Here is a 14,402-nt window from a genome sequence, read left to right on the forward strand (position 1 = left end):
CATTATCAGAGGATCATGAAGATAAATGGTGGTTAAGTGATTAAGGTGTGGCTACACATTAGACACTTAAGAGCTGTGGTTTCTTGGCCAGTCAATTGGAAATTAATTTCACTGACTGAAGCGGTATAGTTGGTGTGTGTTCTGTGTTCTTTTAGCTGCAATTCAAGTAGTGTGAAAGAGACTTAGCTGTAGATTCGACTCGAGTATGCAACCTTCAGTTTGCACTTTACTGTGTGGTTTTCTTGCACATATAAAATATATTCCAGCAGAGAATCTATATTGCGTTATACTGCATGCTGTAAATAAAAGAATCATTCAAATTATGGTGCTTCCATAAGATTTTAAATTAACACTGGGAAACATAACGTGCACCTGACCAGGTGATGTGTTTGGCATAAGTTACCACGGTAATTTATCACAAGCACTTCTGTGACACAGAAACTACAACTTTAAGCCCAACATAGCTTAGTAGGCCATTAATCTCACTTTCTAGTACACCCTTCAGGCCATAGTCTTTGTGGTGTTGAGTCTGGCAGTTTGGAAAGTGCCTGAAGTGAAATGTAAAGCACTGAGTTGTTTTCTTTTCTCTTTTTTCTTTGCATGTTTAACAGACAACTGTGTTAAACTTTCTTTTAAAAAGCGTAATGCTGACAATGTACATGTGCACGTTTAGTTTGGCTACAAGTGTTGATGTGGTTGTAGTGGCTCAAGAATCACTCTTAGAGCTTAAACATTCATAAAATATCATAAAATACAGATAGTGCATGCTCAGACAGTGAAGGCAAAGCTGTGACACTATGTGAGAATGTTTAATTAAATTGAAAATATTTGAAATTATTTCTAATAATAAAATGTTAATAATTTTAGCCTTCTTTTAAAAGGCCTTTGTTAGCAGCTATATGTTCATCAGCTTTCAAGAGCCTTTTGTAAGTTGAGCCGACTTGAAATTGCATTTCCCATAGCACTTGTTAAACTTTCCAGACCATCTCTTATCGTAATACAACATTCTTCCTGAAGATAACAGGATAATCATCCTGTTACGATTAGAAATGTTGTAATGTGGGAATATTGCTATTACGTGATTCATTATTTGGTGATAATGGTAAGTACCCCTGCTTTTCATCTTCCAATAAATGGTCTTTCCCTGCTGAGCCATCTGCTTAGTTATGAACTAGATTAAGAAATGTAAGTTAGGCATAAAATAATAGTTAAATACAACACAGTCATAAATACAAACCAGATCTTTGCCTTCTTTGCTCAAATGTGGTTAAGGAACAGAGGACATTTCATAAGAGTTTGCCTGAGTTGACCAAAAGTTGGTAATAATAATCGAAATAATCGTGCTTGAGATTTCCCCTCAGGCTCCCCTCAAACAAGCCACTGCATGTGTTTATACTCTTTGCTGCTGAGGGCTGTCATCCATCAGACGAGCTTGGCTTCTGCTTTGGGTCATATCAGTTTCTCTTTTGTACTTATCCACTGGTGTGGCGAATGTCCACTGTGCATCACTGTGTTTGCGTCTACGGGCAACAAACACCCCTCACTCAAAAGTTGGAACACACTCCCCCGCATACGAATAGCAAACTGGCTCTGTAACGCTCACCAAACTTTAATGCATTCGATGGTGTTTCTATCATAACGAGTCAAAACCCATCATGGCAGATCCTGTAGCATTATTACGAGGGTAAAAAGTAGTCTTTCAGTCAGAATCCATGCGTGGTGCAAAACCTGACTTTCTGCCTTCCTGATATGTGTAATATCTGTGTAATGATAACATCTACTTTGAAGTAGTCCAAGATTCACAATACTTTTTACATAACAGGCTTCTCATTTTCCAGAGTTTTGTAACTAATACCTAAAGATGAAACCCTTGGGGGAGTCCCCTACAAAAACAGGGGGTAATTATGGTTATGTAACTTTCTTCCACAAAATCCAAAACCATGTTATTTGTTCAGTGGTATAATGTTGGATCTTATCTACTGAAACTTGTCATTTGAAGGGCAGAGCTGATTGCATAATACATTAGAATAAAATAAAACCGCTAGGGGAAAATTAAAATCTCCAAAAATGCTCAACGTAGCCGCATTATATGGACAAAGGTATTGGGCCACATGTCTTAGTCTTTGAATTTAGCTGTTTTCTGCCCCATTGGCACATGCATATAAAAGATCCTAGCAATGCAGCCTGCCTTTACAAACATTTGTAAAAGAATGAGTCATTCTAAACAGCTCAACCATAGTAATGCTGCAGGATTCCCTCCAAGATACTCGACAATTGATTGTCAGTGATATTATTGCAAAGTGGAAATGTTTAGCAACCACAGCACCATAAAGTTACAGAGTGAGGTTGATGAGTGATGAGGTATATATTGCTTAGAAATTTCAAAGCTCCTCTGGCGTTAACATCAGCACAAATCCAGTGCACTGGGAGCTTCATCCTCTGGTTTTCCATAGTCCGTGGTCTACAGCTGTAATGTGCCATACTCTTTGGTCCATAAAGTTTAGCAGCGTTGTCTTTCATTTCAACTCTAATCCCACAAAAAATGTGCATATTTGGTCATTTGTTTTGGGTTTTCTAGTGTGCCAAATGTGTTTGAAGTGTTCTCCAAGTGTTCTCATTTTCTCCCTGAGTCTGCAATACATTTTTCCAGACTCTGACAGACAACTCTAAGTGCCTGCAGGTGTAAAATTACTCATCTATCATTAGAGTCAGCTTTGTGATTGACTGGTGACCCGTGTCTTGCCTCTCACAGTCTCACAGTCATAGCTCAAACAAAATCCAAGCCCCCGCAACCCTCAGCAAAGTACATCGCTGATATATGGATGGAATAAATTACAGGTCTGGGACAGGACAGGAATATGCATCAACCTAATCTTACTATCCACTTTACTACATAACATGCACACATAGATTTGTCTGCCACTGTGGTCTGTGTCAGTTCTGCCATCACAATCAGGTTTTATTTTGATGCTGCAATAAATGTTCTGTGAAATTGGCCATTAAGGTTCCCGGAACTTCTGGGAAATTGTTGCATCTCTAGAGGTGGCTTTGTGTATGTTTATATATGTTTATGAATATATAAAATCTCATTATTGCACTTGCAACTGGCTACTGAAGGTCTGATGTCCTAACCTAACATCAAAAGACATTAAAAAATACTTGTTATTGCAGAGGCCTGTAAGATTATAGTAAACTTACGCCTGTTTTGTTGTATTCATGCCCTGGTTTCTATGTTGATTTAATGTTGACAAGCAAAAAGGCCGAATCATAGTGACGTTTGCAGCACAAATCAACGCCCCTGAGATTAAAGAACCTTTTGATCATGTTGACACGCTTATTTTTCCTTCCAGAAAGCAGTCAGTTAAAATTTAAACCTCAAATGAATTTTGAAGGCCTCCTCACAGGCATGCTTCCAAAAGAAAGGAAGAGCGGAAGGAAGGAAAGAAAGGACGGATTTGCAACTCCTTGACCTTTGCTTCAAAATAAAGCAATAATAATAAAACTGAAAAAGAAATAGTAGAAGCTAACTTGTTTTGGATATCTTTCCCATGTGTTTGCTTTCATTTTTCCTTTTTTTGGTACACTGCAGTTTACAAATGGATCGTTGCAAGAGAAGTAAATGTTAAATCAGTATCATTATTCAGTCTGCAGCGAGTAAAAAGCCCTGTCCTCATCTATACTGCTGCTTCTTTTTTTTTTTGTACTGCGTGCCAAAGTAAAGTTTCTCACACAATGATAAATGTATTCTTGGAGATGTTAAATGACAGCGATAATGAAGGGATAAAACAACATATCACATTATCTGACGGGAATGCTGAAGACAACACTGTGCATCTTTGCACAGACAGAGTCCAAGTAGCTTTGGCAGCAGACCATCATCTTCTGACAAATACTCAATACCATTAATCCATCAGGATTTTTCAAATATGCAGTCACATACAGGAACAGAGCTCGGCACAGCCAACAACCTTTTTTTTCTTAGAAAGTTACTCATTGGTTTGCCAATGAATGTTCAGTTGAATTGTACTGTGATCAAACCCGCACATCTAACATGAAATATTCACTGCAAGACCAGAATTGCCCCTCCAAAAAAAAAAATAAAAATAGAGACAATTTAATCAAAGCAATCTGAACGTATGTAAACGTCTTTAGAGCCTGGGTGGCATCAAGTGCAGATTCTTTCTTTACGACACATGCAGGTTGCATGTGGGAGCAGTAAATAACTGAAGTGAGCACAAGTATCCTGCAGGCACAAAAGAAAAAGAAAGGGACAGGTCAGTGGCACGCTTCACACCGAAGAGTGCTATCAGATGTCCACTTAGCCGCTTGAGGCTCATTAGTACCTGTCACAGGGCGTTCAAAAAGAATCCTTCTAAATGTGCCGCAGGAGCCTCTTGTCAGGAATTAACATGGGTGGATATGCATAGATGGATTCTGACAAGTATCTTTAATGCAAAGTTTATCATCTGTCAGAACTTAATATGACTGTAGGGAAGATGCATGTACATCCTGATGTACTCTTACAGCTCAAGTTTCCCACATTAAAGTCAGGTTTTCTGAGAATACTGAAGAATGTAAACAAGCATTTAATGTTGCGCTAACATGTATCTCTACACCGCACATATCAGACTAATATTGCTTCTGAAGTCAATATATCTGAGCCTAAAAGGCAATTATTATTGTCATGTAAGGTTGGGCAACATTAATGTTATATAAACCTGCACTTATGACTTGAAAATACAAAGACTTGTTGTCTCTTTTTTATGTCCCCTTTTTGGTAAGATTCAAGGGTCAAAATGGAGTTCTCATATTTCCGGAAGGCCTCGTGAACTATGCTGATATAAAGTCTTTATGGTCCGATAAAACTTTGCGTAACACCTGCAGGGAATTTCCACACATTTAAGAGTAAATGAACAACAACAAACCTTTTGTCTTTATTCTGTGATAGACATCAAAATGTTTCTTTTTCTATAGAAAAAAACACCATACATTTACTGTGTGCTCTTAAAATATAGGTGGGGGTGTGAAGATTTATGTTATCAGATGAAAGGATTACAGTGTTTGAGAGTGATTCAGTCAAATGAGGCTTTAAGATGAATTTATCAAGCGATCTAAAGGAAAATCTTATGTTTGTATGTAGTAAATATGCTGTTAGCGTGTCAGAAAGATCTTATCAAGCTACACAATTGCCAGTTTCCAAAGAAAGAAAAGACCCAAGAAATGGGAATGGGTTTCTGTTTTGGAATTTTAATATTCAACTAAATCCTTATTTTTCTGTTTAAAGGGTAATTTATTTTGACATGAACAGAAATGTCTTATTAGTTGGATATTTGACTGTTATGGCTGTGGCAGCCCCTGCTCTGATTTTGCAGTTTGATACAATCAGCAATTATGCAAGAGCACTTATGCTCCAGTGCAGAAGCCCTTTGCACCATAATGGCTGTGTGGTAATAGCCTGCTCCTGCTCAGTGGAGAGTAGGATACTTTGTTTATTTAACCTCATTACTTAATTATACCTATTTAATTTTCTCTTGCATGTGGTGGCCAACTTGTAGATTTTGTTGTTTTCTTTTGGATTTTTAAAAATATCTACAAATAGTTTTATCAATAAAATAAATATAAAATATGACATATGTGGTATACTATTAGCAGTGCTGTGCGTATATTAAAAAATGTCAGTTTTGCTTCTATGATTGTGTTTTTATACTAATGTGTGTGAATTTAGATGAACTGCCTGTGCCGTCTGTATGTTGTATAATATATAATAACCATATTTTTTTAGTGTTATAACTGATAATCATTTTAATATCTACCAAATTTGAGAGTGATGGTAAAAAGAAAGTACGCCTTCATTCAGTTCTAAAGTTTTATGTATCAGTTCATGATTTAAAAAAAAAACCTTAGATGACACAACACAACATGTTACACTGTGCCATTATTTATTTAACAGAAACAAAATCAAAATAAATCAGAAGCAGTGTGTAGAAAAACTAAGTAAAACCCACGATTGATTATTTGGGCAGCAATAGATTGAAGTAACTGTTTTCTGTAAGATTCATCGATCTCTTATGGTTGTAGGGGAATTTTGGCCCACGCTTCCTTACAGTGTTGCTTCAGTTCATTGAGGTTTGCAGGGATTCATTTATGCACAGGTCTCTCTCTCCTACCACCACTACATTTCAAACAGGTTGAGGTCTGGGCTTTGACTGGCCCATTGCAACACTTTGATTTATTTCTTTTTTAGCCATTCTGTTGTAGATTTGCAGTTGTGCTTAGGATCATCCTGTCGCATGACCAACTTTTGACCGTGCCAGATGACCTCACATTGATTATAGAGTACTTTGATATAAAGATGAGTTCATGGTCAACTCAGTCACTGCAAGATGTTGGAGATCCTGTGACAAGCTCCAACCTCTACCACCGTGCTTGACAGTTGGAATGAGATGTTTGCGCTGTGTCTGGTTTTCTCCAAATGTGATGTTGTGGATTATAGCCACACATTTCCACTTTGTGTTATCTGTCTAATTATTTCAGATGTTTAATGGTTTGCTTAGGTGTAACTTTGCCAACCTAAGTTGTTCTTTTAAGAGAGAATAGACTTACACACTATACACAGCAACCCTTCCAGACAAGCCTTACTAGTTCAGTCTTTTTCTAATTTTACTATCATGAATTTTTAGTTAGCAGGTTGGGTCCATGTCTTCATGTTGTCAAGACCAAATTTCAACCTTACCGCCCGTATATCTCAGCAACAGTCAAGATTCACAGTTTAGATGTTACCCATGTAACTGTCAACAGCCACAGATTCGTATTGGAGCCCAAGCCCAGGGATCATTGTTGTAGATATTCACCTAAAGTTTACCAAAAAAGTTCCCATGTTCAAGTCTGTTATTCTGTTAATGTCATTAAATACTGTTAAGTACAAGGATTTCCCCAGCAGAACTTTTTGGACAAGAATTGAGAACAAGTTACGCAAGTAAGAATGCACTTTACACCTTCATTCAGCAGCCATTCAACATTATTTCTCAATATGTAACTGTCAGTGTGACAGTTACATATTGAGAAACCTATAGAGTACAGTATGCCACACTCCAATTACAAGAGCCTCAAGCAATATAGGAGTAAATGTTATAGTTAGAGACGTATATTTCAATTAAATAAAGCATAATGTAGACACTAAACATTTGTTTAACCTCCGCCTTCACACGCCGGCAGTCTGTTTGAATGCAACTAAGGCAGGTGTGGCACTGACAACCACGTGAAAGATATGAAACGAAACAAATAGGATTTTGTTTTAAAGAGAATAAGCACAAACGTTTGCATTTATTGTGCATTTATTTAAGCGTGCTCTAACTTGGATTTTTTTGCTGGTAATGACTGACTGACTGAAAAATTACATGATCTAATGCGTGAACTTTTTTAAAGGCACCAAAGTAGGGCATGTCAACAACATGAGAAATAAACTGGGATCCACCTAGTTACTGGAAACTAACTGCTGTCTTTGTTTGATCAGTATTAGGGGACATGTCACTCTTTGTTTCACCTTTTATCGTTATATTGGCCCAATCTTGTCTTTTTAATCAGCGTGCATTGCATCTGACCAGCTTGATCCCTCACAGACACGTGCCTTTGCACGAAAATGCAAAAAGTCAAGTTTCTATCAGTGCAAGTTCATTCAAGTGTTTTTACATTTTTTTTTTTTTTTTTTGGAAAAAATCAGCAAAACATAAAATTGCAATGCCAATCAAGAAACCTGAGGCTGACGCCTTAAAGGCATTCATCAAACAAGAGTTAAAAAAAAGTCTTGGTACAAAGGTTATGGAAATATGATACTGCCCCTGAGTGTCTTTATAAGAGTGCTGTGCCTGCACAAGTTGATAGACACAACGTTAGAGCTTCAGTCTACACCTGGAGAACAGGAGGTGAGTTATCATATTCCTTTTTTTACAAACAGACATTGCGCTTGGTTTTCACATGAATGCTTTACTAATTATAGGTTTATTTATTATCATTTAATTTTATTAGTATAGTAATATTAGTATTGCATTTGATTAGTTTCAGTAAGTTTTGCAGTATTTGTAAGAATACCTCAATGAAAGTAATGATCTTATAACACATTTTGCTATAAAATCATTTAAATAGATAATAGAATAGATTCAAATAGAAACTGATTTGTTGTTTATTTGTTTTGAATCTTGTTTCCTTAACACATTTGGGCAATGGATGCATATTAATTCACATTTTGTGGTCTAATGGCCAAAGCTGAGTAGTCCTATTTTTGCAAATAGGGTAACATTTCTTTACCAGCTGAGCTTAAAAGATTAATGATACATTTCGGTAACAAGTCCAGTTAATGTACAATATTTGTTCAAGGTTCAAGGTTTGAGATGAAAATCATGAACGCATGGGAGGGGTTGAGGCACCATAACCACAGAGTGATAAGGCCTATAATGTTGATTGCAGGGAAAAACTTATATTTCTTATATGTATAAACCTGTAATTTTTTTTTCAGCGCTGCCACAACAGACCTCGCCATGCGGTTCAACACTCTTTTCTTCCTGCTGATCCTTTCCTGCGTCTGTCTGGCATTGGCACAAGGTACAGCAATTTTAAAGAAAGAAATCTGAAAACTGTGTCATATATGCAGCATGCAATAAAGAGGCATGAAGAGATAAAGGAGGTTGTTTTATTGCTGAAGTGTGTGCGTGGGTAGATGTTGCTTCACTGCGTACTTGTCTTAAACAATATATCTTTGTTGTGCAAATTTGATCATGTTGTTAAATGGTGATTTTATGTTTTCAGTGCCCTATGATAACTGCTGTCTAAAGTATGTGAGATCAATGAAGCCCGCTGCTCAAAAACACGCAGTGAAGTACAGACATCAGATGACAGATGGAGGCTGCAACATCCCAGCTGTAATGTAAGTGGATGTACAACAAATAGTGACGTTATTATTGTTAAATAAACAGTCACAAAAATGCTTTTCTGGTTGTGTCTGTACTGTAACACCCATGACATGATGTCTTTAAGGGGGTTCCTCTGACAAATACCCCTTCATTGTTATATAATAATAATGATAATTACAGTGAAACTAGCAAAAATCTAAGTGGAAAGTGAACGTACATACAAAACTTCCATTTTAGCACTTTAACACAGCAACCTCTCTGAACTCGCAGTGATTTTTTTTTTAACCCATGTCTGTTTTATTTGCATGCTAAAAATAATCCTCACCTGTGCCAATTATCTTTCAGCTTCACCATGAGGAAGGGCCGTATCATCTGCACAGACCCAAACGAAACGTGGGTAAAGGATCTGATGAAAAAAATTGACGAGAGACCATGGACGCTCAGTGATATGGTAATCCCTAAAACCATTTTGCGGCCTGAGGATTTGCTTGCGCATTTGAAAAACTGATGTTCACACTGTTGTCTCTGTTCTTAACAGCGACATCGACGACATTCAAGGAGAGGCTGAGGGCAGCTGCCAGCTATCATTGGCCCCCGTTCATCTTTCTGCCATCTGCTATCTTATAAACGAGCAATGTGTGGTTTTATGGTGGTTTTTATGGTGTCTTACGGGAGGCAGTTGTGGAAGCCTGCCAAGAAATCTTGTAGCATTACTTTTGCTTTCACTCTGTGCAAATATAAGGGTCAAGCGCTTAAAGTTTCGGCACTTTGCTCTTTTTGGGTTGGACTCTTCGAGCTAAATGGCCACAGAAGAATTAATATCAATGCATGGCTGGAAATATTTCAATGAATTCACTGAAAATATTTGCTACTGTTTCTTGCCTTTTAAGACATGTGATATTCAACAAGCTGCTTAATAATCTAAATTGTCATTGAGTGTAAATGTTGTACTATTTAGAATAGGTGGCTCTTATGTAATGTGTCCAGATGTCTTTCAAACACAAGTCTTTAATTACTTTTTGAAATCAGCAAAAATAAAATAGTCATAATTTTGTCCATGTTTGAAATGTTAATCTTTTCATATATTTTCATGTATTTTGTTTGCACGTTTTACTACAGTATATATACTCAAATAAACATAACTTTTTATATCATGGTCACAGAGGCTTTGATGTTTTCTTGCTGTCACACAGTTAATCACAGTATATGCAGAATGGGATGAATTTAAGTCTGAGTAAATAAACAAGCTGGACTTAAAAACCTTTGGTAAATGCATATTATCATATTATTTTCATACTGCGTACCATCCGTGCCAGTATTTATGTCCACATGTGCGGTCTCTTCAAGAGATTTCATGAGGCTGTTTTAATGCTCCTCCCTTACTTAATTCAAATAAAACATTTCTAATCCTGGGTGTGCAGTCCTAAACATCAGTTTTAGTAAACAGCCCCAATCATGAAAGACCTTGACGTTTAACTACTACTTCAATAATACAAAGAAGACTGCAGTACAGAGATTACTATTAAAGTTTATGTTAGAGTGATGGATGCACATGGTTTGCCCTTGCATGCTCTGATAATCTTTGTCCACCACCTCCAACAAATAAAATTGCTGCATTCTCTATTTTTCCTTTTAGTGGAGCTTCAAATTGCACAAAATGCACAAATTCTTCAGTTTAATAATAACAAAATAAGCGACTGTAATATCAAGATTTAAATCCTCTGACACAAGGAGGGAGACAAAAAGGAAATTCTTGAGAAAGAAATCAGGCACAGGCAAATCTTCAATGAAGTATCTGTGAATGATGATTAACAGCAGTATGATCTGATTTGACAGTGCTGGGCACATTCATTGATCTGTGCTACTGCTGAGACTTGCAAGTGATAAAATCTCGCTGTGAGTAATGTAGGTGCTTTCACACAATGCTGCTCTGCAGAGACCTTTTTTTTCTTGCATGCAACAAGATGAAGCAAGTTGGTAAAGTATGGCTCATGTACTAATTTTCTTGTGTTTGTTGATTAAAGAATTAATACGAACACTGCTGACAGCTAATGTGCACGTGAGAAAGAAGTGAGAATGATTGGTATTGCTAAAAAAAACCCAAAACTTTTTAGCACAGGGCAATCAAGATTTTAAAAATCGAATCTTCCTTGCATGCAGTCGAAGTATTTGTTTGAAAAGGTTGCCAACTTAGCTGAAAGGCAAAAGTGATGGATAGTCTGACAAATACAAAATAATTACTGAGACATCAGTGGCATAAAGAATATTGATGGACATCCAAAATTGCATCGAGTATGATTAGTAGTTGTACCACCATCGGAGGTCAAAGAATTGGGTTGCAGCTTAAAAAGGTTTTCGTTGCTGAGGCTTTGTTCCTTCGTGTTTATACAACAGTAATGCTGATGAATGTGCATGCTGAGGCAGAAAGAGCTGGCTGGTTGGCAGCCTGAGCAGAAATTTTAGCATCTTTGTTTAAGAGGGGGGGGGGACGACATGAAATCAAAACATGTGGAAAATCACTCTATGCTGAAACAAAAGTGATGCATTACAGGAAAAGTGGTGTTTGAACACATATTAGAGAAGCAGAGGAATTTATGTTTTAAAAAAACTTGAGTAGAGACTTTTTTTTCCCCTGTTCATCTTTGCTTTTTAACTGCTGCTGGTAAGCAGCACTCATCTATTTGTGAAGTCATTAAAATACAACGGGAACATAAATGTGTGAATCCCATTCATCATTTGGTTCATTTTGTTTCCAAAAATTGCAAAGTGAAACAGATTTGGTGCCAGAGACATGAGTGATGCCTATAAATCATGGTTATTATGAAAATGTAAAAAAAAGGGAAACAAATCAAGTACCTAGATGAAAGAAGTTGCAAAAGATTACACATAGAAAAGTTATTTGAAATTGACATTATATTTATTACTGTGATAATTTAAGACTTTAATCAAACTCCTAAGCTTGTCACCACAGCTACTTACTTTCACTCTGACCAGTGAATGCAGTGAATGAAAAATATTTGTCTAATATGTGACACAAATATGTAACAGAACTGTAATGACTGGACAAACGTGCAGTTTCAACCACCAAACACTCTTTGGTAGATTTCCCATCAAAGAATGGCCTGAAGGAAGGAAATCACAACACAACTTTGTACCTTTTATTTATGAGAGGTGTCGGTTCACATTAAAAAAAGAAAGACTGAGGCAAAATGCAGAGTTTTTAAGAATACATGGACTTTTACATATTTATTTACTGAACTTGAAAGTAAACTTGCTGTGCTTATTTTGTGGAGAAAAAGGAGAACTTTAGGTGTTTATCAAAGAAAGCTTGGTGGACTCTGCAGCACTATAATGGCCCAAGAAAAAAAGAATTTAAAACAACCAGAGTGCTTCATAGGCAACCAAAATAAATACATAAATAAATAAATAAATAAAACAGATTGAGGATATTGTGGGAAATCTGGAGCTTCAGTTCATAAACAAAGGAGATAATTCGACTTTTTCTCCTTGGCTCTGGATCACAGCTGCAATGTTCACGACACAGCACATCTTTGTATGTTGGATAATGACCGACTTTTAGATCATGCATGAGCTGGCATCAATGCACTCAGTGAAAGGGACTACAAGAAGGAGTGATTTGTAAGTTTTGATAGGCTCGGGCTGAAATGGGACAAACTTGTTTTACATGTGTTACAACCACTGGCTGTCCAAATGTGACAGGGAAAACTTTTGAAGCAGATCCAAGATAAAGTGACTAAAATAAACTTTTGATCTACCTTTATATACGAACAAACAATTTCAGTGATAATGTTCAACAAATCCAAATACAAAGCCTCTCTCTGTAATGATCACCTCTCTGGGTGATCCGAGGCGACTTTAATCTATTTGTTCAAGCCCAAAATAGACCAGATGTCTCTTAGTGAAGAAGAAAAAATGAAAAACCTAAACTATGTGCAGTAACAGTCTACAGAAAGTTTTGCAAAAGAAAACATGGCCATTTGTTCACAGTTGGTTTTGGTAATGTTGATTAAATAGTGAAATGTTGGTATTTTACTATGCTATTTCACAATTTCATTACTAAATTGTAAGATCTACCCTTACCAGTAGTGGTTTATAAAAAAATAAAATTATTATTGATCTGAACTGACTTCAGTTTATTGGTGCTTCATATGGGCCCTTGGGAAAATTTCCCACCGCTGGTCTAAGTCAATAATTTTCAGTCATGCTGCACCAATGCGCTGCCCAGGAACTGCAATCCATCAATTTCTCAGCTTTCTCAGCCCAGAATGGTGACTGACCTACCGTAAGTCTGCTTATGAGCCGGTGTATTTCATGCTAGCATAACATGCACACAACTGTGCAAGTATATGGTTTAGCATCAAACCTAATCAGACGCTTAAATCACCCTCACACAGCTAATCATGAACTTTTTTAAAAAGCTAATGGCTAAAGCTAGAGCTGGCCAGAGTACAGATCTAGCAACCTACAGTAGGTATGAGCAAAGCGTCAAAGCACTAACTGGAAAGCGGACAAAAGACAAAACAGAGAAGAGGGTGGACGTCCTGTCATACTGGTAAAGGATGTCAGTAACTGACATTTATTTTACAAAAATCTTTTGCAACTGCTTATAAGACACTTATAAGCAGGTAAAGGTGACACAGCACACAAACTCCTCTTCAGTTGCGCTAACTTCCAGTAGCAGAGCCCTTAAGTTGTTGTTTTTTAATTGAGAGAAGATCCTCTAACTTAATACAGTTTTATTAAAAGTATAATGTTATTAAAATAATATTTTGCATTAAAAATGGTCAGTTATGGCTTTTAGAAAGAAAATGGAAATCTGCAAAAATCAGTGTCGGGAGATCAGACTTAAAAAAACAACTAAAATTGGACAGAAAAATTGCAATTGAGAGAACTCTAATTTCAGATATAAATCTCTGTGTCTACTTTAAAAGTAAACATTGTTGGGCAAGCTACACATTACTGCGTCAGCAAGGTAATTTTGCTTTGTAATTTTATTTGAAATGAATAAACATGGAATTCATTTTTTTTCAAAGTACAAAGAGTTAATAAAACAAAGAATCTAAGCTTCGGGAAAAGATGAATGAAAACCCTACAAACACATTAAAATCATATTTAAAATTCAGATATAAGGAGTATTATGATCTTGTGAAACAAAACACAGAAACATGCATGTATTGTTAAAACCAATCAAGACTTTGCTCCTTTAAAAATGAACATGTATTTATGGGTTTTGATACTTCCACATTCCTGTTACCTTACCGATGGATGAACCTGGGTCATTGTCAGCCCTCATAATATTTCTGTCAGGCTCATTTGGCTTAAATGCTCACTTCGTTAAAGCTACAAAAGAGTGCCAAGTATGGTCACAGAGTGTGTCGGTGTGTACACTGGCATTTACAATAACGTCCTATCCAAAAACAACTCAAAAATGAAACCATTTCACCCCTTAAGCAGCTCCATATGACAACAGACAGA

General features: G+C 36.7%; 1 protein-coding gene across 1 annotated transcript; it reads left to right on the top strand.

Annotated features, from left to right (window-relative positions):
* Positions 1-7,817: 7,817 nt before the first annotated feature.
* Positions 7,818-9,941, top strand: ccl25a (chemokine (C-C motif) ligand 25a). The gene is made up of 5 exons (XM_005936684.2): positions 7,818-7,922; positions 8,513-8,598; positions 8,803-8,920; positions 9,252-9,357; positions 9,445-9,941. Exons 2-5 carry the CDS (start codon positions 8,535-8,537, stop codon positions 9,472-9,474), a joined length of 318 nt encoding a protein of 105 aa, XP_005936746.1. The 5' UTR covers positions 7,818-7,922; positions 8,513-8,534; the 3' UTR covers positions 9,475-9,941.
* Positions 9,942-14,402: the final 4,461 nt, after the last annotated feature.

This window comes from Haplochromis burtoni, unplaced genomic scaffold (genome assembly GCF_018398535.1).
Source record: "Haplochromis burtoni strain Fernald_Lab_line unplaced genomic scaffold, NCSU_Asbu1 Contig_219, whole genome shotgun sequence".
Taxonomy (NCBI): Eukaryota; Metazoa; Chordata; class Actinopteri; order Cichliformes; family Cichlidae; genus Haplochromis; species Haplochromis burtoni.